Below are 24566 nucleotides of genomic sequence, written 5' to 3' on the forward strand. Positions count from 1 at the left end.
ATACAGATTAGAAACTTTATGAGAAATGACTGGGCTGGAAAGGTTAGACTGCAAAGAGAAAGAGGATTTTGCAGCCCCCCCCCCCCCCATATAATCAAATAGACATGCCTATCTTACAAGTAAGCCTCCAGGATGCGTTGATGGGGAGTTAGCTTTAATTATGCACACTGTGATATCATTCTCCTTTCCAGCTTGGGAAAGAGTTAATTCTTTCCCAAAGACCATAGTTGCCCTTGTCTTCTCAACCTGATTCAGAGATGCAATAAAATATGAAGCAAATTTATGATCTGTTTCAAGCATTTTATTGCTGTATTTTTAAATTCATATATGCACATATAAGAACTATGATCTGTGAATAATTTGAAATGCTATAGTAGAATGATACATTTTAGATAAAACATAACCATATCTTTATATAATTGTCTCAGATTAAAATAAAAAAGAAAAATAGATTTCTAATGTGGACCAAACTGAAAAACTAATGACAGCCATAAACTGCTAACCAACCATAAATTAACATCTTCATCAAATGCTAAAATGGTATCAGTGGTTATATAAAGCAATTATTATTTCTCCTTATAAGTTTTTGAATAAAGTTCAGGGATATTTAAAGGATCCATTATTTACAAATGCTTCACAATCTTAAAGATTTCACATTTTATTAGGAGGATGGTTGTAACGCAAATCTGCTGTGTTAATAGAGATGTTTAGAGATGAGAATTTAGATTTAAACATAAAAATGCTTCATGGCCTAAGCTCATTTTATGCATTTATTCTGCTCTGGCAATTATTGAAGAACTTGGTATAAGGATTTCTTTGTTAGATATCTTCATCTCCCCTTTAAAGGGAGAAGGGAAATAATACCTTATTATAATGGGAGAGACCCAGATTGTATACCTAACTGGTTAAAACATTAAAGCATGCACTGACTATTTAAGTAAGTACAACTATATTTGCCATGTACAGTTTCTCTGCAGAGCTATGGTCAAAATTTTGATATCAGGCTGAGCCTGTGCCCTCCATCTGAGACATCCACGAAAAGAAACAATTTTCCAACCAGGCCTCCACAGAAACATGAAGAGCCATGGAAGGGGAAAAGAAATCTATCTTCTGAATATCGCATATATCAGGAGGCAGGGTCAGGGAGTAACAATTTTTTTTTTTTTTTTTTTTTGTGAAGCATCAGGCATATATATCTTTTAAAATACTGATTTCTCAAGAGAGCGAAATTAAATAAAATCTAGAATTACTGATCAAAGTAAGCTCTTTTTTAAATTAAAAAAATGTTTTCTGAAAACCAAACTTACTTGGACTATAGAGGATCTGCATGGCATACATAATCAAATTATCTCTGCCACTCAATCCTTGTTTACAGTAGGTTGTCCTACAGGGTAGTTTTTGTGGATGAACATCTCCAAAGTTCAAGGATTAACTAAGTAAGGTCTTCAACTGGCTAAGTCCTGGGACCACTCTTATGGTTTTTGCAAACACTGTTTAGTCTGAGGACTTTCTTCTGTAGAATTGAATGTTATTTCATAGCTTTTGTGTAAACCAAAAATTAGTTCAAAATAAAAAGTTTAACAAAATGGATACTTAATTTTCAAAACACAGAGTATTTTCTGTATACTTAAGATTCATTTAAAAAGTTTCAAAAGTGATTTCAAATATTTTTAAAAATTCCATTTAAAAAGGTTAAGAAAAAATAAGCTAAAAATAAAAAGGCAAAGACATTTGGAAAACTTTAACTATATTGGATGGTTCTAAGAATTTGTGAAATAAAGGTCTATTTCATTTAAACATTAAGCATAAAAGATAAAAGAATGTACTAAAAATTTCGTGTTGTCAGGTAATAATGACATTTTTTTGTTAACTATAATGGCTAGTTCTTAGAAATAAATGTTATATGGAGTAAATGTTCTCTTGTAAATAAATAAAAATCTCAAACTAATACATACTTTATAACTGTTTAAATTTGACTCAATAATGAATCATTCATACCTTTACCTGTTATATACCTGTTATTAGATTATAGTTACCTTTAACTCTAGTTTCTTCTAAAGGCACAAAATGTTATAAGAAAAATGCTTCATGAGTGTGTCTCTAAACACTTACTTCTGTATCATCTGTAATATATCTCTCCTTATAAAAATGAATATGTTTAGGAATTGAGAATATAATAATAATTAACAATAAACTATATCAAACCCACTTAAACTTATCCAGCATAACCACTGAGCATTTTTTTCTATCCAGCAATATCCTGAATAGAAAACGCATATTATTACTCACATGATCAGGGCTAATTCCAGACAATTAAAAATACAATTTTTATTTACTCACTAAGTGTTTTTAGAATAGAATTGAAAGCAGAGCTGATTATTTCACAGATTGCCCATTTACTGACATAATTTATCTTAGTTGTTAAACAACACTGAACTGACTAGTTGAAATACACAGAACACCTTTAGAGTCTAAGACGAGTTCCGGTAAAATGTTAATGACTCACGGGAGTGTTTCTTAGGCCAAGTGTCCAGTGAAACGCTGTTATGTACAGTTACGGAAGGAGCCACATCTAGTCTTCATCAACACCATTGTAGTACTTGCTTTATTTACAGTTTTGGATTTCAGCTTTATGGATAAATAAAATACTGTCTGAGTATTATTCAGCTTCATTCATGATATTGATAAGTGATCTATGGAAGACAAAGACCACTCTCTTCCATTTTTGTTGTTCTTTTACATCTCTCCATGGAATGACTGCAATTATTAAGAACTATGGTCTGGCAAGGTCAGCCTGGCTAAAAGAAACTTATTAAAACTTATCAGTCCCTGCTATTTCTTGAATCTGCTTTTATAATTTCCCACATGAAATAGCTAAGTTAAAATATACTGAGAAATACTTTGAATGTAACAACAAATGTACTTTTAGGGAGAATATCAGAAAATAAGAACATTGTGTGCGTGTGTGTGTGTGTGTGTGTCTATGTGTGTGTTTGAGGTGGGGGGAAGACAGGGATATGAGGATATTCAGACGGCAAAATGATTTCCAAATAACTTGTTATTTGAAACCAAATCTTCTGTTACCGAACATACTCCTAGTAGGGAAATAAGGACATATAGTCATTCAACTGTGCTTTAAAAGTTGATTTATTGAATTATTGTTGTGAATAAAAGGTAATTAAATAGATTTACAAAGCATTTGCATTTCTTACCTAATGTCTTTTTAAGATTTGCTTCCTCATAAATCCACATAAATACCATTTTAGAATCAAAGGGTAATATTAAACAATTCAGAACAACAGTTTTTTGGAATATACAGAACTCCTTTGACTAAAAAATATTTTTAAACATAAGTATTGCCAAATTATCTATTTAAAATTGTACAATGGAGTTTTTCACAAATTAAATGTATCTTATTTAAGAAAAGTATTATAAACAAAATAAAGATTTAAGCTAAAAGGCCAAACATCATTGATCACTGATTTAGATTAACACTATGAAGAAGACTGAGTAATAATTACTTTAGAGAAATAGTAGAGAGTTTTATGTGATTGCTCATTATAATTTAAAATAATGCTACAGGGAATGTAATCTTGGCTTGCTAACTTTTTCTTAATTGAGTATGTGAATATGAATACCTAATAATGCAGTTCAAGTAAATAATAGTTTGCCTTAGTGTGAATTTAATAGGTTAAAAACAGTGCTCATTCTAAGGGCATAATGATTCTTTTATAATTATTGACATTATTTTATACTAAGATCAAAACCTGAATAACTTTTGTACTTTGATCTTTGAAATTGGTTTTAAGATTCCACCGTTAAATTAGAAGACACTTACAAGAAGTGTTACCCAAATTATTTTTTTATGAGAAAATAAACAGGAGTAATTATGTAGATTTTCGGTATGGAAACTCCTTTACCTTAGACTAGTGACCTCACACTTAATGATAAAATGGAGAAAATATAATTACATGTGCCAAGAAAGCCAAAAGAAGGCAAATAAATGTTCCCATATAGGGTTGCTTAGCAGCGTGCCTTATTTAGTGGTAAACAGGGTTTTTTCTTAATATCCTCAGAGCATTTAGTTTTTGCTAACTGAATGCTTTATTACTGTTGGTCACTGACATAAAACAGTATTATTATTCATTTCCTTTAATTTCAAACTTAAGGAGGCTGTAAAAATGAAAAGATGGATTCTTATGATATGTAAACTATTGTTTTCAAAACATTTTATTTTTTTAAGATTTTATTTATTTATTCATGAGAGACAGACAGAGAGAGAGAGAGGCAGAGACATAGGCAGAGGGAGAAGTAGGCTCCATGCAGGGATCCTGACGTGGGACTCGATCCCGGGATTCCAGGATCATTCCCTGGGCCAAAAGCAGGTGCTAAACCGCTGAGCCACCCAGGGATCCCCTTTAAAACATTTTAGAGTCTCAATGATTGTATTTGGTTTGGCTATTTTTGTCATATAATCACAATACCCAGTGTATATGTTTTATTGTGTATAATTATGTACATAGTAATTTCTCATTATAGAACGCTACTTTGGAATGAGTGATGGAAGGTTAGTTAGATCTAGTGATAGATGAGAGTTGTAGAACTGTTTTAAAGAGATGAATTTATTTCTTACAAGGACACATACATTAAATTAGTTGTGTATGTGTTGTTTTCCCCAAATACACTGTGTGTTCTTGAAGGAGGGTAATCCAGTACATAGCAACATATCTAGAACAGAGGCAATGCTTAATAAATGTTTGATCGAATTAATGAATAATGAACTATGTATGACTAAAAATAGTATTCCCTTTAACAAATACATAAGAACAGTCTTAAAAAGACACAACTTTGTTAAATTATCTCCTTTACAACTTCATGTTTGCATACTGCATTACACTTTTCAAAATAAATTCACACATCTTACTATGTTTAATCCTTATCATGAACCCTCATGTCAAAAAAGCCTTATTATTTTTATTTTGCATATAAAGAACTGAAGCAATGACAGGCAAAATGACTGGTCGATGATAACAAACTAGTCATATCATAGCTAGAATCCATGTTTTTAAACTTATTTATCCATGGCATTTTTTTCTACTCATAAACACACTTTAAAGACTAGCTGTAAGCCTATAATAAGACTCTCTTATTTTGCTTCTACTGTCCATCCCTTTTATATAATATTTTCTCATTTTGTTTATTCTTACTTTGTATTCTACATTCCTATACACACTTCTAATTATATGTTAAGCAGAAATTAGAACTGAATAATTTCCTGTGTTCTCTCTACTATACCATTGCAGAAGTGTACTACTGAGACAAATATAAGAATATGGAGGTTTCTGCTTCAGGTCATATGGTGGACTAGATGTCCTCCTAGTATAAAAAGAAGGGGCTATGCTTTGTGGCAGGCAGAAGATAAAGCCTAGGTTCCAAGCTGGGTGTGTATGTGTGAAATCCAAGACTGCCACCCAAAGTCAAGAACTTGCAAAGCGAATTTCCTTAGTAGGGGAACTAGAAAGAAACCTTGTTCTACAGAGCAAAACTGTGAGTAGACTTGCCTCTCTCAGCGATGGTGAAGGAAAACAAAAACAATCAGAAAGTCTCTCCTGTCTATTCCTAGTCATAGGGAGCTTTGTAGCTGATTCAAGGCTAGAACCCACACACAATACTTATGTATCTCCCATCCCTCATCCCCTCCCAAAATACTCAAGCTGCAAACTTAAAGTGAACTGTGTTTGATAATAACATCAGCAGTCAGACAAAAGAAACTCGACTTCTCCCTGAAGGAGTGAGTTTTAAACTCAGGACTTAAAATATTTCCAGAGATAAAATTCCAAGGAATATGGGCTCAATAAACATGCTTCCAGAGATAAAATTCCAAGGAATATGGGCTCAATAAGCATGCTGTACTAAGAGTTAAACAAACAAACAAACTATAGAATCAGACCCACAAAACACTAATGATTTAGAAGTGTCAGACACGTAATATAAAACAGGTTTCTTAATATACTTTAAAAAATGAAAGAGGATATTGAGCCTATGATGAAGGGCAAAGACATCAAAAATTACCAGGCAGATATGAAGAACAAAAGAGAATTCTCAAACTGAAAATGTAATCATTGAACTTAGCAAATTCAGTGGGATCAGAAAAACCAAAAGCTGACAAGTTGGCAGCTGGCACTCTGGCTCAGAATCAACCCACAGAAGGGAGAGGGTTGTAAGGACCTGAGGATAGAACGTAACAAATTATTAACACATACACACATACAAAGGGTGAATGAAGGCAGTTGTGAACTGTGTGTGTGCATGTGTGTACGTGTGTGTGCACACCACAAGGGTTGGGAACAGAGTTTGCGGCAGCGCAGGGTAGTGGATGGTGGACACAGCAGTCGGAGGGTAGGTAGGGGTAGAGTTTTTAGTTCTTGCTTTGGCCTCTCCCTCAAATTAAGGGTCCAATGGATATAGTTTCCATCCCAGGGTGAAGAGATCATTAAATCATGGTGGGTGCATGTTACGGAATACTACATAGGTGTCAGAAGCAACAGATTAATATACATCTGTATATATTTGTGTGTGTATATATATATAAAGTTATATGAATATATCTTTAAAAACACAGAGCTCAATAAGAAAATTAAGAAGGATCTCATCTATAGAAAGTATGTTTATGTACATTAACATGCACATAGGTAATACGTTTTATAAAAATATTTAGTTATGAAAAGATACATATTAAAAACATTAGAATGTTTGCTTATGATGGGGAGGAGTATAATAGTGAAGATTCGGGGTAAGATAGAAGAAGGAGATAAAGCCAGAGAGGCCTTGCTTGGACAAATCATAATTGTGTACCATGAACTAAGAAGTATAAGGGATATGATTACTCAATCCCATGAAGTTAAAAAAAAAAAAGAAAAAAGAGGGACGCCTGAGTGGCTCAGTGGTTAAAGCGTCTGCCTTTGGCTCAGAGCGTGATCCTGGAGTCCCGGGATCAAGTGCCGCATCGGGCTCCCTGCATGGAGCCTGCTTCTCCCTCTGTCTGTGTCTCTGCCTCTCTGTCTGTGTCTCTCATGAATAAATAAATAAATAGATATTTAAAAAAGAAAGAAGAAGAAGAAAGAAACAAACTCCATGGATGAGATAAAGAGCAGATTAGGTACACTGTACAGAGACTAAACTGAGAGTGAGATCTAAACAAATGACCTAGGATGTAAATTAGAAGTAGAAAATCCGGGGAGGAAAGGTCAAATAACATGGTGTGCAGAGTGGGAGGATCTAAAGGAGTCTGGGAGAGGTATTACTCAGAGGTGATGGTTAAGAATATTTCCTACTTTCCTAAAAGACACACATTTTCAGACTCAAGAGGCACCATGACATGCAAGCATGATAGAGACTAAGAACATCAAAGACAAAAAGAACATGTTGACACTGTCAGAGAGAAGAGGTAGACTGCCCTCTGAATAATTAAACTAAGGGCTAGCCTCTTGATAGCAACAGTGGAAGCCTTAAGAACACACAGTATCTTCAGAGTACTGGGAGGAAAGAGATCTGTATGCACAGCAAAAACATCTTTCAAGAACAAGGGCGAAAATAAAGACATCTCCAATCCATCAAAACCCAGCAGAGCCTTACTAAGAAATGTTTAGAGCATGGATTTCAAGAAGGAGACTATAAATGCTAGAACATCTATTAATTATTAAATATTGTAAGTATTTTATATATGTTACTTTAAAAATCAGTTTCCTTTTTAAAAACAATAGCACGAAGCTGAAATAGTAGAAGTTCCAATCCACGCAATGCATATTAACTGAATCTTATTATCTGCTTTTCCTGTTAAATATAGCAGCATCATTTAGGTCAGATGCCAAACCACCACCCAGTAACCTGAAATTAGAAAGCACTGAATCGTGGACACAATGCTGCACTGTGGCATATAAAATTATATGGCATTACATAATGGTGTAACTCAAAAGAATATAGATAAACTCTAAGTCAAAAAGGTGACGTGTCAAGAACAAATACCGCTATCTGGTTTCTCAGTTTATATAATGGAAGCGTTCAGGAAAGAGTTCATTGCAATACTGGCATAACTCTCATAGTTTACACTTAAATCAAATGCTACCATCAATCCTGTCATGATTTCAACATTTGCTCTTAACAACAAACCTAATACTAATGTCTCCAGCAATTGCTAAAAATATAATGGGTTTTGTGTGTTCTTATACATTAAATCTTATCAGTATCTAACTTAACATGAGTGGTCTTACATGACAAGAAATTTTGTTGCATTGAGCTATAGTATACAAAGTAATAAAGGACATTTATGGATGATTAAATATTGAAGTGAAGTTGAAGCATTTAATCTACTGCAAAACTCATTTAAGGCAAGCGTACCTAGGCGACGTAGATATTATTGATATTACACTTGAAGGGAACATTTTCATCCAGTTTATCTCATGAAAATTTAATTTCCTTCTTCTCTGAGAACTTTGAATTTGTTAGACTGTGTCCATCTCCAGCACAAATTTCCACTAGTACATAAAGTGTGGGTTTACATATTAGAGAAGAATCTGAGTGACTTAAAAAAAATCTCACAGTGCCAAATTTATTGTGGTACATTTGCTATGACAGGAGAAAATCACAATATGTAGAAAAACATAAAAATGCTATTTTGAGTTTATCATTATGCTGATTTTTATGTCTATTTTCATGTCAACATCGTATTTTAGTTTATGATGAGTTTTGTGACCAAGTACAAACTGGACTGATCACAGGTCAAATATAAGTTGGCACTTTTTAAACAAAAAAAAAAATAAAACAATTATATTTGCAGAAATTCAAAACAAATAGGTGAGCTGAGGATATTTAGGTTAGTTCGGATAGATTTCTTTTCTTTCTTTTTAGCTCCTTTAAGTTTTTACTTTGTACCTAAAGAAAACATCAGAAGCTGGATGCTGAACACCAAGCAAAAGGCGGCTTCGGTTTGCTACTACAGGTTTATCATCAATTAGTTCTAAATCAAAATAAGTTAAAAGTACAACCAACAATTGCTTTATTTCAACAACTGCTAAAAATCGGCCTGGACATTTGCTGGTTCCAATACCAAATGGCAACAGGTAATACTTCAGCCTTTTTCCTTTTTTGAAAAAGGTGGTTTTCTTCTTACCATCTTCTACAAAACGATCAAATCTAAACTCCTAGAGGGAAGAAATAAGGAGTGTTAAAATGCAAAATTTACATGAAATAGTTTGAGGTCAGCTCTCTGTCTTAAAAGGCTCTTTTTAATCCTGCAGATGCCAGAAAGCAAAACTTGACTATAGATTATACATGAACTTTCAAATAACTCAAATACTACTGGGAAATGATTTCTCCCTTATCATAGTGAAATGCTAACACCTATAGGACTCTTCTTCCCAATTTGCATCTCTCTCTCTCTCTCTAAGTTCTTTTTTTTTCTTAAGATTTTATTTATTATTTGACAGAGAAAGAGCAAGAGAGCACAAGCAGGGGGAGAGAGAAAAAGCAGGCTCTCCGCTGAGTTGGGGGACCCTGATCCCAGGACCCTGAGATCACAACCTGAGCTGAAGGCAAATGTTTAACTATATGGAGCCACCCAGGCACCCCTCACATCTCTCTCTTATTCTCAGTTTCCTAAGTTTAGAGGTAGTCTCTGTATTTTTGTTCCCTAAAAAAGGTCGACTGATGGGCACTTGGTGGGCTGATGTTGGGTAAAAGGTAAGGGCTGCTGTGCTGCTGCCATTGTTACTATGGAATAATGATCTATTGGCCACAGGAGCTGCTCAATACGCTTTTTCTATTTTTTCCCAGTCAGCTACCAATGGATAAGGATGAGGACTGTGAGCTTAGGATTCAGTGCTTATGTTTTTAAATAGACATAAAATGAAATTTGAAACTTATATGAAGTCCCCGAGAGGCACTAAGCCACAAAAATCTATCTTACTTCTTTTTTGGTGTTGTACTGAATTTCCCCTCTCACGGTGCTAATACAATGGACTCTCTTTTGGGTTAACTCTAGGGTGGCAGGTTATTTCCCATATGTTTTTATTAAAAAGTTCTATTACTTGTTACAGAAAATTATGGGACTGGTTTATCTAGGGTGTTTAGCCTGGCATTAATTTACTCTCACTTGAGTTTCTGAGAAGAAACTGAGTGACCTTATTTCAGCCCATGGTGAATTAAGCCATTGATTAAATTAATGCACGTGGTATGCATGAAAATGACCAAGTATTTCCCATACTTGGTGCTCATTAGCATTAAACCTGCTCAGCACACAACTTTGATATGAACTACATGAAGTAAGAGGCAAAGAAGCAGGTCAGATAGAAAGCATTTCATGCTATAGCGAAAACCCTACAAAATGTGGATGGATTCTGAACCCATCACAATGATCTAATTTTCTCACTCAATATGAATGCCATCAAAGTAATTTCCTTTAAAAGTACTGGGTCTGGGCACCTGGGTGGCTCAGTGGTTGAGTGTCTGCCTTTGGCTCAGGTGGTGATCCTGGGGTCCTGGGATCAAGTCACGCATCAGGCCCCCTGCAGGAAGCCTGCTTCTCCCTCTGCCTATGTCACTGCCTTTCTCTCTGTGTCTATCATGAATAAATTAAAAAAAAATCTTAAAAAAAATACTGGGTCAAGTCATTCAGTAAGAATGACATCAAAATAATTTTCTTAAAAGTACTGGGTCTGTCTTCATTTACCTAGATACTGATTTTGATAAATATACAGGCTTGGAAAACACCTTTGGATGGTTTCAATTCCCCCTTCAACTTGCTAGTTGAACACAAGTATTTCCCCCACCCCACAAACGGTGCTGAGATGTATCTGAATGGGATCTAACCAGTACTGAACTAAAAATAAGCATGCATCGCTGTAGTAATGACAAGGACACTTTTGTGGACATGCATTTTGTCACTGGAGATGGAGTACAATATGGTACTCTCTCCTGATGACCTCTTCCATTACTGGGGCCCATGCTTGTTGCCTGAACTTAGGACTGCTCCTTCCTCCTTCTCACTGACCAATGTGAGGAGAGAATACCCCACAAGAGCTCCTCACTTAGCCAAGTCAGTTCAAATTAACTTCCTCATGATATATGGGACAAAGGTGTCACTGTAGCTGCACTATTTAAGGTAGGAAAAACAAGGTTTGTGTAGGCACCAATCACAGTAATCACACTGCTCTGGCCTCTGACTGATTAAAGATAGGGTGTGGGAATCGGCCTCGTCGGCGCTATGGAGGAACCGTCTGTGAGGACATCTGAGAGAAGTTTCTTTCTTGTGAAGAAAGAAAAACAAACAAACTAAAAAATGGTTAATCACCTCTTCTCTTCTGGCCCTAGATATATGTGAATATGATGCCTGCGACTGCCATGGCCGCCGCACTGAAGATGGAGCTAACCCACAGGAGATAGCAGAGCCAAGAAATCCCAGGAGATCGGAGTTGTCACATTGTCTTATTTATCTCTGTATTTTCAAAGCACCCAACATAGTGCTATGCGCACAGTAGAGGTTCCATATACATTTGTTGAATTAATGAATAAATACATGACAATAAAGTATATTTTAAAAGCAATCTTCAGGCTTTTGAAGAAAACACAGATATTGGATGAGTAAATAAACATGTAGAGAATGAAGCGTAGATGAATATTCAACGTTCATAAATAGAGAATGGTATAATATTTAGCACTAGAAATCAAGATAGGAGAGATGACACAATTTTCTGGGTAGAAAGGAGTTTTGGTACAAGTGGCTGAGGAACATTGAACCCCCTAATTTGTGTGCTCCAAATATTGTGTTTAGTTCAGTTTAAGAGATTTTTTTTGAACATTTCCCGTATGTGAGACTTTGAAGTTAAAATAAGGCATTAAAACATAGTCTAAAAAACATTAATAAAATGTAGTCTTACTGAGATAGGTGACATACAATATAATCAAGTTTTATATTCACTCAATCATTCATTCTGGGTGTAGGATTCCAGATTAGACAAAAGATACGACCTCCCAAAATAAGAACTGTCAGTGTTTTGAGGGGATGACTAAGGGGCTGCACTCTTGTCTTGTGTTCACAGTCAGTCCTGCTGGGAGCAGGACAACAGAGTTCCTTTTTATCTGCATGACTTAAGTTCCATTTAGTTTGTACTAGCTCAGCAGACTGTGCACATCTCCCAACTCTGTTTACAGTCTTCATATTACTCACATGAAATCAGCCATGTGGGAGTATTGAAACCACAAAAATGGACAAAATCAGTTTTTCCAGTTGCTGTTTTACCAGCACCCTGCTGGATCCAACATAGTAGGTGTGGAGGCCAATATACTGGTTCAGCAGAAACCCTCCAACAGGAAGCACTTCGCTCTGAGAACATAGCCATGTGCTAAGGCCAATTCCTGAAACTCTAAGCTCTTAAAGACAAGGGCCTTTTAAATTTCTGTGCCATCCATTATGCCCATCAGAGCGCTTTTTGGATAACAGATTCTCAGTATACATTTGTTTCCTTGAGGTATCCTGGTGGCATAATCTCCATTCCAATTTGAGGTATAGACAAAATCAGAATATTTCCTCATTTGTTACGACTAGCATATTCGTAGAATGGTGACAATAATCAAAATAATACTGATACAATAGTTTTTTATAGTGACTTGGGATTTATTCAAGGGCTTTCAAATTCATTTATCATTTTATAAACCCTAGATGGCTGAGAAGTTAGCTAGAGCAGACTTGCATGAGGTCAAATGAGGTCGTGCAAATTTGGAGCTTTTGGGAGTGCCCCATAGCTTTGTTGTTTCTCTGTGCCCTTTCTTTAGGAGGTTGTGTGGCTGCTACAAAGTGCTACCACCTGAAAAGTTGGCTCCACAGTATGCCTAGGCTTCCCTTTGTACCTTACCACCTCTGGCCACAGAAAAACCAACCAGTAGACGCACTCCTTTCCCTAGTTCCAGGTGGAAATACTGCACTTTGGCAGAAAGGAGATCATCACTATTTATGGATTATTCGAGAGCCAGTTGCATGAATTCTGGCTAATAAGAGATGTCAATTTGAGGAAGCCTTCAGAAAAATTTAAAAGGCTTTCTGTTCTAGTTAAATTACCTAGACTTTTTTGAATTGCATTTAGACCAACAAAGAGAGAGAAAGGAAAACTGAGAAGGGGTGTTTCCTGTGCCCTCTCTCATTGTCTTCAATTTTAGTTGCCAATTTATTCCCCACAGAGGGAAGGGCCACCTGAGTGGCTAATATTATAATAAACTAAGCAGCCGATATTCAGAAAGAATAATTCTTCACATAGAAGGTACATGTTGGGAGTGTATAGCCCCTATTAGATCCTGTTTAGCTCATGTTGTGTTTTTTAAACACTATTTTTCCAAACTTAAAAAATTCTAGTTTACCCCAAAATGTGTTTTCTGAGTTGTTTTTTAAATGACTCAGCCATGCTAGGTTTATCTGCTTGTGAGAGCTGAAGGTTAATTCAAAAGTACCCAAATGGTCTTATTTAGATGCCCCTGGGGTCTCCTTTCCCCATAGTCCTCACCACTCCTGACAGTATCCTGATAATATGGTTACATTTATGCATAAACCACTTCATCCATTTGTTCTAGTTAGGCCCAGTACATATTTGAATATGCGATATTGGTGGTGACTTAAAATTCTAATTCAAGTGTATCTTCATTTTTAGAACAGCCATCCATTCCAGCATCCCCTTATTTATTCACCCTGTGGACACCCTCGTGAGCTAGGCACTGAGAATGCCGATGAGGCAGTGATGTGATCTTTCTCCTTCTGGAGATTACAGCATATGGTTAGCACAGACAAACACACAAGTACTTGGAAAGCAGCAGGTGGCATGCACTATAACGAAGGTACAACAGGCTACAGAGTGGCCTCATTCTCGGAGGAATGAGGTGGGAATCAGTAACACTGCCAAAGAAGAGGTGATTAAGGCTGATTCTTGTGGAGTAATGTGGAACCTCCTGGGTGGACAAGTAAGGATGAACATTCTATAGGGTGGTATATGAAGGAAGACTATGGACTCTTTTTGGAATGTAATATTCTAGAGACTCCTGGGCTTGAACATCCTGAATCCATACTTCTTTGGGTTGGGAGAACCTATGTCCTCCTAAGGCTCTTCGGTCTCTGTGTCCTCCAAGAATAACTATACTTACATCTGTAGGTAGTCTTCCTCACGTTTCTGGACTAATAGCTACTGTCTTTTTTCTCTATGTAAGGCCTGGTCTTCCCATACAAGATCCGTAAGGCACAAAAGACAGGCAGTGGGGAATATGAGCCTCTGAAGAGGTTCTGGGCCAGTACTCTCAGTGACAAATGGACAAGGACAGAATTTCCTAGGATTTCCTCCTCTTTTTTACTGTCAGTGGATGGTGGTTTCAGATGAGCATTGATAGCATCTACTTATTATCATCCTAAGTTGATAAAAATGACAGGAATAAATCTATACGCCTGATAGCAGTAGGTGCTCAGTAAATGTTTATAGAATGAATAATTATATAAGGACTTGCCAAATCATATAAAAATGGTTCTGAACCATGTCATATTTTTCTGTGCCAATAATGATCAGCATTCCACAACTAATTTAAAAAAAAAAACAATGTTCACAAAAAATTAGCTAGTTAATTTTGGAGACCAAAGAACAGTACTGCATATCAGTGGTAATCTGGTAAACATTTACCAAATATTTGTTGGTAACTTTATTTTTAAGTTTTTTAAAAAGATTTTATTTATTTATTCACAAGAGACACGGAGAGGCAGAGACATAAACAGAGGGAGAAGTAGGCTCCCTGCGGGAAGCCTGATGTGGGACTCGATCCTGGGACTCCAGGATCATACCCTGAGCGGAAGGCAGACGTTCAACCACTGAACCACCCAGGCTTTGCTGATAACTTTAATGTTGATTTTGCTATCATGGTATGAATGGTAAACTTAATGACTAGTGGAATAGTCACATAATAAAAATAAACGGAAAATAAATAAATGTAAAAAACTATAGAGATAACACTTAAAATATTTTTCAAATATTAGCTTATAACTTGCCCTATTTACGGAATAGCTATATATAGAATTTTTAAAAATATTTACAAATGTGGAGACAAAGCTAGTTGTCCACAGAATGTTCATTCACTCACTAATACCCTACTTCCAATTTGCTATCACCATACATAAAATGTCTCTTCTTCTGAAACATATAGAAACCATATGTACACTTCACTTAAAAAATTTAGCCTTTGCTGATGACACAGATGCAAATTATCTCACTGTATTTGGAGTCTGTCCTCTTCTTATTAATTTCCAAAATTCAATAATATTTTAATCTAGCCTGGCTACAAAGCATCAAACTTAGAAATGGGTTAAAAGTGATCCAGCTATGAACTGCTCAAAGAGCACAGAAGTTTACCTTTGAAAAATAGCATTTTATTCACAAAAAACCACTATCGCAACAACATTAGTTCATGAGACACACAGGCAGAATCGAGTGCATTCAATTTGCATGCAGGTGGTGAACCTCTGAAGTGGTATTAAGGGATGAGCCAGGGTGGATTAATTTCCAGTCTTTGATATTCATTAACTCCAGCTTCAGAAAAAAATACAAGGAGATGACACAATTACCCTCAGAGCTTCACCCGTGAGCAGCAGCTTTACAATCTCAGGTTCATAATGCCACCCTGATTGATCAGAAAGGGGCATATACCTTTGGTAAGAGGTGAAAAAGTATATGGGCTTAACTATGGCAATGATGGTATTTGATTTGGGGACAGTCAACCCCACTCTAGAGACACTTAGCAAAACAGTCATCATTCTTTATTCTCTAAGCCACCTGTCAATAGCTGGCTCTCCATGGTTTTCAATAATTCTCTGCCAAGCAAAACCTGTTTTGGGCCTACAGGTAATGATGGCCAAGGTACAATGCCCATTTCATTTGAAGAAGCCAGCATTTAGTCTCATCATTCTATTTCTATTAATAGACCACAAACCCTTTGAAGAGAGATCCTTTGGAAACACTTCAGTAAATAGGAAAATTTTCCCATTGAAGGCAGACAGAAGTCATCAATCCATCTCAGATTCCTTCTGGAACAAGATGGCAGAAGGAAGCTACAGAAAAAAGAATGTGAGGAAGAGAAATGTGTCTGCAGTTATCTAAGAAGTAGCAACGACTGCTTTATGCTTGTTTACCTCTGGAGCTTCAAAGATTTCCGGGTCGTAATGTATGGCTGGAGGAAAGAGGGCTACCAAGTCCCCCTTTCGCAAACAGTAGTCCTGCGTCTCTGAATGTAGAGTCAAATCCTCTTGAACAAAACGAATGATGCTTGAAAATGAGCGTATTCGTAAAACCTCGAGAACGGTGCTTTCTGAAGGACACAAGCAAGCAACAGTTTATTAAAATATGACTGCTCCTGAACAGTGCTCTCAATTTGTCAGTGAGCTCATTATCAATAGCTTTGACTGAAAAGGGAACCCTTTCCTAATCAGATCCATTGAACACCAAAAGGGAGCCCTGGTGGTTTTGGATGACCAGAGCAAGGAAGAGGCAGGGGAGAGCCTTGACCTGACCCCAGTCACAGACACGAGGCTGCTGTGCTGTACTTGGGCAGAAAGTCATTAGCTACAATTTTTGTAGAAAGGAAAGGTTTGCAAGAGGGAATGCTGTGTTATAGGTATATCCATTGAACATTAAAACCATATTCCAGCTGGAGTACACTGCTGGTGGGTTATTTAACTACCCTACAGAAGAGCTACATCTTTATTTTTATTTATTTATTTTTAAAAGATTTTATTTATTTATTCATAGACACAGAGAAAGAGAGGCAGAGACACAGACAGAGGGAGAAGCAGGCTCCATGCAGGGAGCCCGATGTGGGACTCGATCCTGGGTCTCCAGGATCACACCCCAAGCTGCAGGCGGCGCCAAACCGCTGCACCACCGGGGCTGCCCAGAGCTACATCTTTAAAGCCAGGCTTAGGCATTTAATAACCACTTAGGTAGTTAATAGTAAAGTAACTGTAGTAGTGCTTTCTGCGATGGCTTAACAATTTCTTTTATGCTAGCTGTAAATAAAATGTGGGTCAGCATTTGTTAGAAAAATTTCAAAGAAAAGAGAGTTTTATAGGATTCAGAAGAAAACCGTATTTTCCTCAGCATCCAGGGAAAATAACAGCCACCATCATAACCTGGAAGATTCCAGAAGCTGAATGTCCTTGCTTTCCCAGTGGCCTTCACCTTTTGCTCCTAGCACGACAGATTTTATGGCTAATTTCCGGCAATTTATCCTGGCAGTTTGAGGAGGAATTCCTTTGGGAATAATATGCATAATTTGCATAAATCATTCTGATAGCATGCATATCAGCATGTAGCTCCTGTCTAGGTCTGCATCTCTGCCTTCATAATCAAAACTGACTATGTTTTCACCAGCGTGAATGGGTCCTAGAATATAAAGCTTGATTCTTTCTAATCAGCAATGTGAAAAAAAAAAAGCTCCAAATTGAGTGTTTTCCCCCTTTCACATGGTAACAAATGGTTGTTTATGGCTTCCAATTTAGAATCACACACACACACACACACACACACACACACACACTCCCCGTACCCCAATGTCTTAGTGTTCAGCAGAGCTCTGAAACACAGAGCACTCAATTGTTAGATTAGAGCAGTGCACTGGTCAGTGAGGGTTTAGATCAGCCAAAAAAGAAAAATACATGCAATTTCACTGAAATTTAAATCTATGCACAGCTCTCGCCCAGGATATCAAGTAGCTTTGGGTGCCTTCTCCCAGGACATTTTTCCCCCAAGCATGCATTTGTCTAAAGAAATGAGGCTGCGGTCAGCTCTGTGTGGCCAGTGTGGTGATTCAATGTGACGTACAGTGAGGCTGTGCATATTCTTTTGGACTGCCTTCGTTATTATAATCAGGCGGAGTCAAATCGGTTTGTTGGTGATGAGGCCAGAAAAGAACTTTGGTTTTGGACTATGGACTCTACTGCAGATAGCCACAAGGCACCTGACACGACGGATTTCAGCTGGCAGGACACCAGTGACCAACATTTTTATGGTGAAAAGCAAGGGTCAGCTTTCCCATGTACTGCTGCTGGCTGTTGGTTCAACGACAGGATAGCGTCATTGTAGCTTGTGGTGTGAAATGGTAGCTGACATATGTAGCAGTGCTGTTCACCCAACAAGTCCAGTAGGGGTGTGGGAAGAAGAAATACAAAAGCAAAATAATTGTGGGGTGGCTCGGTGACAGGGTGGGCATTTACCAATCCGAATAACATGGTCACATCCGATTGGCCGACGTGCTCAAGGGAAGCATGGCAGCTTGTGCCCACTGCAGTATCACAAATGACAATTGGGCAAGCATATCTTATGCAGAAGTTAATCACAATAATGGAGCACAAAGTGTGGCTTAGCGGTCAGATCGTAAATGACAAATCTGTTTTACCTTCCAGTACCAGTTATGTGTGCAAGACGAGGTTGGCTCTCGCTCTGAGCGATCATGCCGATAATCATTAGATGACAAAAGTAATGAGTTGCATTATTATCAACAATGGAGAGGAGAGCTTCCATGGCTCTGTGTTACAACACACAGACACAAAAGCCAGCAGCTTTTTCCACCAGCCCCAGTAAGAATGCGGGCAGGGCTATATGTTGAGAAGAATGACAACTGCACAATAAAAAAAACTGCAGCCTCTACTTGTAGTTGTCATAGTTGAGCAGACACCAGCCAGTGCCACTGACAGACCAGCTGGGCCCTGGGAGGACTTCCATGCTACACCAGGAGGTACAGTAAATTATCCTGCACGGTAGAGCAACATCTGTTTCTGTGCTAGTGCCGAACAAACAAGGCAATTTAAAACATACCAAGGGATAACCAAGCAACAAATGAACATGACCCTCATTTTTTTCCCCGTTCTCACACACGAGGTGTTAAACTTCATTGTGCAAGCACTCCACGAAAGAGAGGCCAGGTTGGTATTTGATAAGGTGTTGTCAGAGAGATTTTACATATTTCCAAAATGGAAAGGAAAAGCTTATAGTATTGTTATTCTTAGAATCTTCCTTCCCCCTTCTATCTTCATTTCTTTTATACCAAAGCTAGCACTCAGTTCTCAATTCGCTCTAGAATTAAAAAAAAAAAAAACTTTCCATATACTTATAAATATTCAGTCTTTAAACCTAATTTGCTATACTTAGTTCACATGCCTTCAAGCATTTGTCTTCCAATTTCCACTGAATAAATGCGTACTAATGAGAAGTAGAGCAAGCTGCTGAGGCAAAGCTGGGTGACTTGGGTCTGGCCTGCCACCAGCTTGTGATAGGCGGGCAAATTGAGTTAAAATGAAAAGTCTTGTCAGCTGAAATTCAACATGGTAGCCAAACAGCAAGCTGTCAATCATCCAGCCAAAACAAGGGACTTTAGGTAATAAAAGGTCATTGTGATCATTAGTACACTTGGCTTTCATATGCAAGTTAATTTTAATTAAACATGATCTCTATCTGTAAATGTTTTATAAAACTTATTGTGCATAATGGATTGTTAATTTATACTAACATTTAGCAGGTAATAGGACCCTCTACTTATTAAATGCATTGTAGAGAAATGGTTATCAAGAATGCAAATATTTTGGGGATAATTTACACCAGGCACCACAAGGTGCCAACAATTGCGGTTGCGATTAAGATAAGTCTGCCTGTGTTTTATTAAGAACTGAGCTTTACTAAGCAGTATTCAGTAAGAAAGTGGATTACAGAATTCCCACAAAGAACTTATATTTCAGAGCCTGAACTATCTTCTTCACCTGGCTGGGAGAGATCTGTTTCTCTTTTCAGGGTCTAAAAATATTCTGATAAAGTATCCCTTCTAAGCAAAAAGCTGGGAACGTTTTGAGCTAAGAAGCTTTACCATAACTGTGAAGGAAAATAGCAAATGAAAGGACATGCTGGTAGAAAAAGGCATGTACACCTTCTCTTTTGCCCTCAGATCTCCATTCTGGCTGTAATAATTGACAGATGATTCTCATTTGCAGATTTAAAGCGCTGAAGCAGCTCATGACAATCAATAATGCATGTAACGATGCAAACACAAATAAGCACGTCCAAGTTTCTGCCTCACACTTAGGCCATGTCTGTATATGTGGAATGAATGTACTGTGACATGGCCAGGCTGTTAATTTGGGTCATCTTAATGATTGGTGCAGACTGTCATACCATCTGATTAGCCATGGTGATCAGTGGATAGCGGTGATGGCTGGAGTGAAATGGACAGCCAAGACCCACTGCAGTCCACTGGGGCTGAACACTTGGGCGGTCTTACAAGGTGGATGAGAAAGGGGGAGAAGAGGATCTGTAGGCAGTACTATAGAAGGTGTGAAGAAATGGAGTGAGGCCCCAGATGTGTGTGCGTGTGTGCGTGTGCGCACATTTTTTACATAATTGCTTTCAAGACAAGTGAGACGGTAAATTAGAAATTATAATAATCAGGGATGCCTGGGTGGCTCAGTCAGTTGAGCATCCAACTCTTGGTTTTGGCTGGGGTCATGATCTCAGGTGGTGGGACTGAGCCCTGTGTTGGGCTCCCTGCTCAGTGGGGAGTTTACTTGAGATTTTTCACCCTCTGCCCCTCTCCCTGCAGGCTCTCTCTCTCTCTCTCTCTCTAAAATAAATACATCATAAATCTTTTTTTTAAAGAAATTATAACAATTCGGTAACCTGAAGCAAATAACTAATTTTTGGCTCAACAACTGTGTTTTAAATAAAGTTAAAACTAAATCTGAATTGGTACAAATGTCTACTTTCACTTTGCATTGTAGACACAACCTTTGTTCCTGCTAAAGTATATAGAAAAAGAAATTCAACATTCATTTGTTCAATAAATGTTTATTAAGGTCCTATTCTCTTCAGAACCACTGCTACTAGTGAAAAAGAGAAAACACAGCATATGGATTTGGCCTTCATGGACACTGTAATCTGGGTAGTTCAAAGTTGGGAGGTACATATAAATAGGAATGCGACACAAGATCCCAGGGAAGATTCTGCACGATTTCTGAATAGATACTTCTAAAGATGGCATTTGGTACTGAGCTGAAACTTTCCTCCTTTTAATTTCTACCCTTTCAAAAAGACAGGGCTAAAAAAAAAAAAAAAAAAAAAATCTAACCCCTCTTCCACATAACAGCACTCTAAAAATACTTAAAGACAACTATCATGTCATCTTTAAATTGTACAGCAGAGATGACATGGCCTTCAGTGTTTTGACATCCTAGATGAATTCAATTAGTCAACGTGCCTCTTAAAAGGTGGCAGAAATTGGCGTGGTATTTCAATTACAAATATAGAGAGGAACTACTTTCTTTACCTTGCATACTAGACTTCTATTAATGTTTTTAGGAGCAGAGGAACAATGGACTTTTGAAATCATATCACCACTGACTTGCCTTAAGCTTTCTGATATCCCAAAGGTTATTAGCCCTCGCGGCCTATTAGAATCACTTGAAATGCTTTTAAAAAAATAAATGCTCCATTCTATACCAATGGAATCAGAACCACTGCATTAACTAAACCTTTACATTAGTGGTTTTGAACCTTGGTTGCACATTAGAATCACCTGGGGGAGCTTTTGAAGCCATCAGCCTGCCACTCCAAACCAATGAAATCAGAACCTCCGGGGGTGGGACCAGGTAGGAGTAGTTTTTAAAGCTCCCCAGTTGCTTCCAATGAGTAATCAAGGTTAAGAACCACTGCTTTAAACAGCTTTCTGGTAAGCCACACATTTTCTTGCCCTATTCCTAGGCAGTTATGTTTGACCTAAGTACAATTCCTTGCATTTTCATCGTTGACCTCTCAATTCATGTTTCCAATATTCAGTATACTATCTAACCCTCTCAGGTTTGTGCTGAATTGAAAACCTGATACATGTGCAAATCAGTCTTTTTCACTTTTTGACCAATGTTTCCTTACCTAGAAAAATCTCACTATCTGATCTCTGGTGTACTCCCTTGTGGAAGATACTTCTCTCTCCTTCTCCAGATAGAATTTTCTAAATGAAGAAGAATTTATACCTTCTGAACATACCCACCAGAAGACAGGATTTTATTAAACAAATTGTCTAAATTATGTATACTTTTTCATTTAAAAATTAATTTGAGAGAGAGGGAGAGAGCATGCATACACACACATGCGCTAAAAGGAGGGACAGGGAAAGAATCTCAAGCAGACTCCCTGCTGAGTGGGGAGCTGGATGCGGGGCTTGATCTCAGGACCCTGAGATCGTAACCCGAGCCAAAATCAAGAGTCCACTGTTTAACTGACTGGGCTACCCAGGTGCCCTGTATGATTTTTCAAATACATGATTATTTTTAATACTCAATGGACTCTTTCAAAATAATACCTACAATTGTGACAAACATCCACAGTAAGATGTTAATGATAAGGAGAACTGTACGTGTGTGTGCGCGCGCATGGGGGGTATATAGGAACTCTATCATCTTTGTAATTTTTCTGTAAATATAAATCTATTCTAAGATGAAAGATTTATTTTTATTTAAAAAACACAGAGATTCTGATGTGAATCCCTAGCCCCATCCTTACTCTCAAACTCAATTGCATTTGAGAATTAGTGATACATATCCTTGTAAATAGTGGTCAAGTTCTCTGGTATAGTTCTGGAGCATTTTCCCCTTGAAGTGACAGTATTTATGGGGTAGCATTTAAGTTAGACCTCGCATCAATTTCTGGTCCTGCCACAATCTAATTATATGGTTTGACCTGGTTAACTAATCTTTCTGAATCTTGTTACCTAATAATTAAATGAAGATAATAATACTTGAGGGTTAAATAAGCTAATATATGTAAAGCAGGTAGCACAGTGCCTACCATGAAATAAAATGATAATTGTTAACATTGTCATTCATACTGTCTCATCTGGAAATTAAAAATATAGTTAACACTATCGTCATCTTGTTCAAATTATCTGATCTTGTACATGTGCATATTATGGCTAGCTTTGCTGAATCAAGATACAAAGATTCCCTCTCCCCTCTCAGCTTAGATAATGAAAAAGGACTCCAAGGATTCTACTATCAGATAAGTCGAGAGAAAAGCATGAGCGTGAACAGAAAACCCTTTACTTTCATGCAAGTTATTTAGGACTGTAATATTTTTCTCATCTGTAAAAGTCATGACAAAATAATAGCTGCCCCAGTCCCCTAGTATTTTGGTGAAGATCACATGAAACAATATTTGAGTCTTCATAAAACTGCCTTAAAATTTTGAAGTCATTAATATATTTAATACCAACTACACCTAATACTCATTATTTGTTATTAAAGGATCTTTATCTTTTCCAACTGATCATTTCTTTCTGTTTCTTTTTCCTTACTGATTACAAACAATGGGCTTAGCAATTTTTGACAGAATTTTGTTGGAGAATCATTGCAGGCTCATAATTCTAGGGCTTTTATAATATACAATCTCCTTTCAAAAAAGTATTACAAATTTTGCTGAGCTTTAGTTTTATAACACCTCCTTTTATTCCAATATCCCTCCTTTTATTCTAATACCTCACACACACTAATGCCACGTGTGCAGATTTTCTCATTTTGCAGATATGTAACTGAACAAGATTAGGTGCCTGCAGTTCACCTGAGTTATTCAGTTATTCAGTTCAGAAGTTATAATCCACTTCGACGTATGTACTTCTTAAAGTATGCTTGTTCTTTTTCTCTGTGTTGCACAGAAAGAGAACTCCTGTGAGGTAAGGTAGATTTGAATTTGCAACCAGCGTGGTTCACAAATAATTGAAAAGGAAGAAAACAACATCACCATTGTAGGGATGGCATGGAGGTTAAATATTATTTTGGTGATAGCATTAGATAACATTTACTGAATCTATACTTTTTAACTTATTTACATACATAATTTAGGTAAATATAAAGTAAGAAGTAGTGCTCAGTGAGATTATTTGCTATCCATTTGCCAACATTCTAATTGTGAGAGCTTCCTCTCCTTGCATTCTCTTTTGTCTTACCTTCTCTCTGACTCATTTTTTTCTCCTTTTCCTTTGCCTATTTAGGAAATCTGTAGTTCTAGGGATCCCTGGGTGGCGCAGCGGTTTAGCGCCTGCCTTTGGCCCAGGGCGCGATCCTGGAGACCCGGGATCGAATCCCACATCGGGCTCCCATTGCATGGAGCCTGCTTCTCCCTCTGCCTGTGTCTCTGCCTCTCTCTCTCTCTGTGACTATCATAAAAAAAAAAAAAGTAAAAAAAAAAAAAAGGAAATCTGTAGTTCTAAACCCTACTTCCACCCCAGATTTTTCTTTCTGGGAAAACTGAAAAATTCTTACTTTTAGAGTTTCTCAAACTTCCGTTCTAACAGCAACTCTTCCTATAGAGATTTAGGCCCCAACTGACATTTTTCTGAGCCTTCTTAAATTTACTAATTGATTTTAAATTTACATTTAAATTTAGTTGTAAAGACCTTTACAAAAACATTGACAGGTATAAAATTTTAGTGAGGTCATGATAGGCAGAGTCCTTATAATAAGG

At 37.2% G+C, this 24566-nt stretch overlaps 1 protein-coding gene across 4 annotated transcripts in view; it reads right to left on the minus strand.

Annotated features, from left to right (window-relative positions):
• Window positions 1-3129: 3129 nt before the first annotated feature.
• Window positions 3130-24566, minus strand: part of CYP7B1 (cytochrome P450 family 7 subfamily B member 1) — a 174405-nt gene continuing 152968 nt past the window's right edge. For 3 of the 4 annotated variants that reach the window (XM_038579396.1, XM_038579397.1, XM_038579399.1), the window contains 2 exons: window positions 16205-16380; window positions 3130-9200 (listed from right to left, as the gene is read on the minus strand). In XM_038579396.1, the coding sequence (XP_038435324.1) occupies window positions 8913-9200; window positions 16205-16380 (464 nt within the window). In that variant the 3' untranslated portion in view covers window positions 3130-8912. Of the gene's footprint in view, window positions 9201-15423; window positions 15606-16204; window positions 16381-24566 lie in introns of those variants that run through there. The other variant, XM_038579398.1, reaches the window with a different exon arrangement.

The sequence above is a fragment of the Canis lupus genome, chromosome 29 (assembly GCF_011100685.1).
Source record: "Canis lupus familiaris isolate Mischka breed German Shepherd chromosome 29, alternate assembly UU_Cfam_GSD_1.0, whole genome shotgun sequence".
Lineage (NCBI taxonomy): Eukaryota > Metazoa > Chordata > Mammalia > Carnivora > Canidae > Canis > Canis lupus.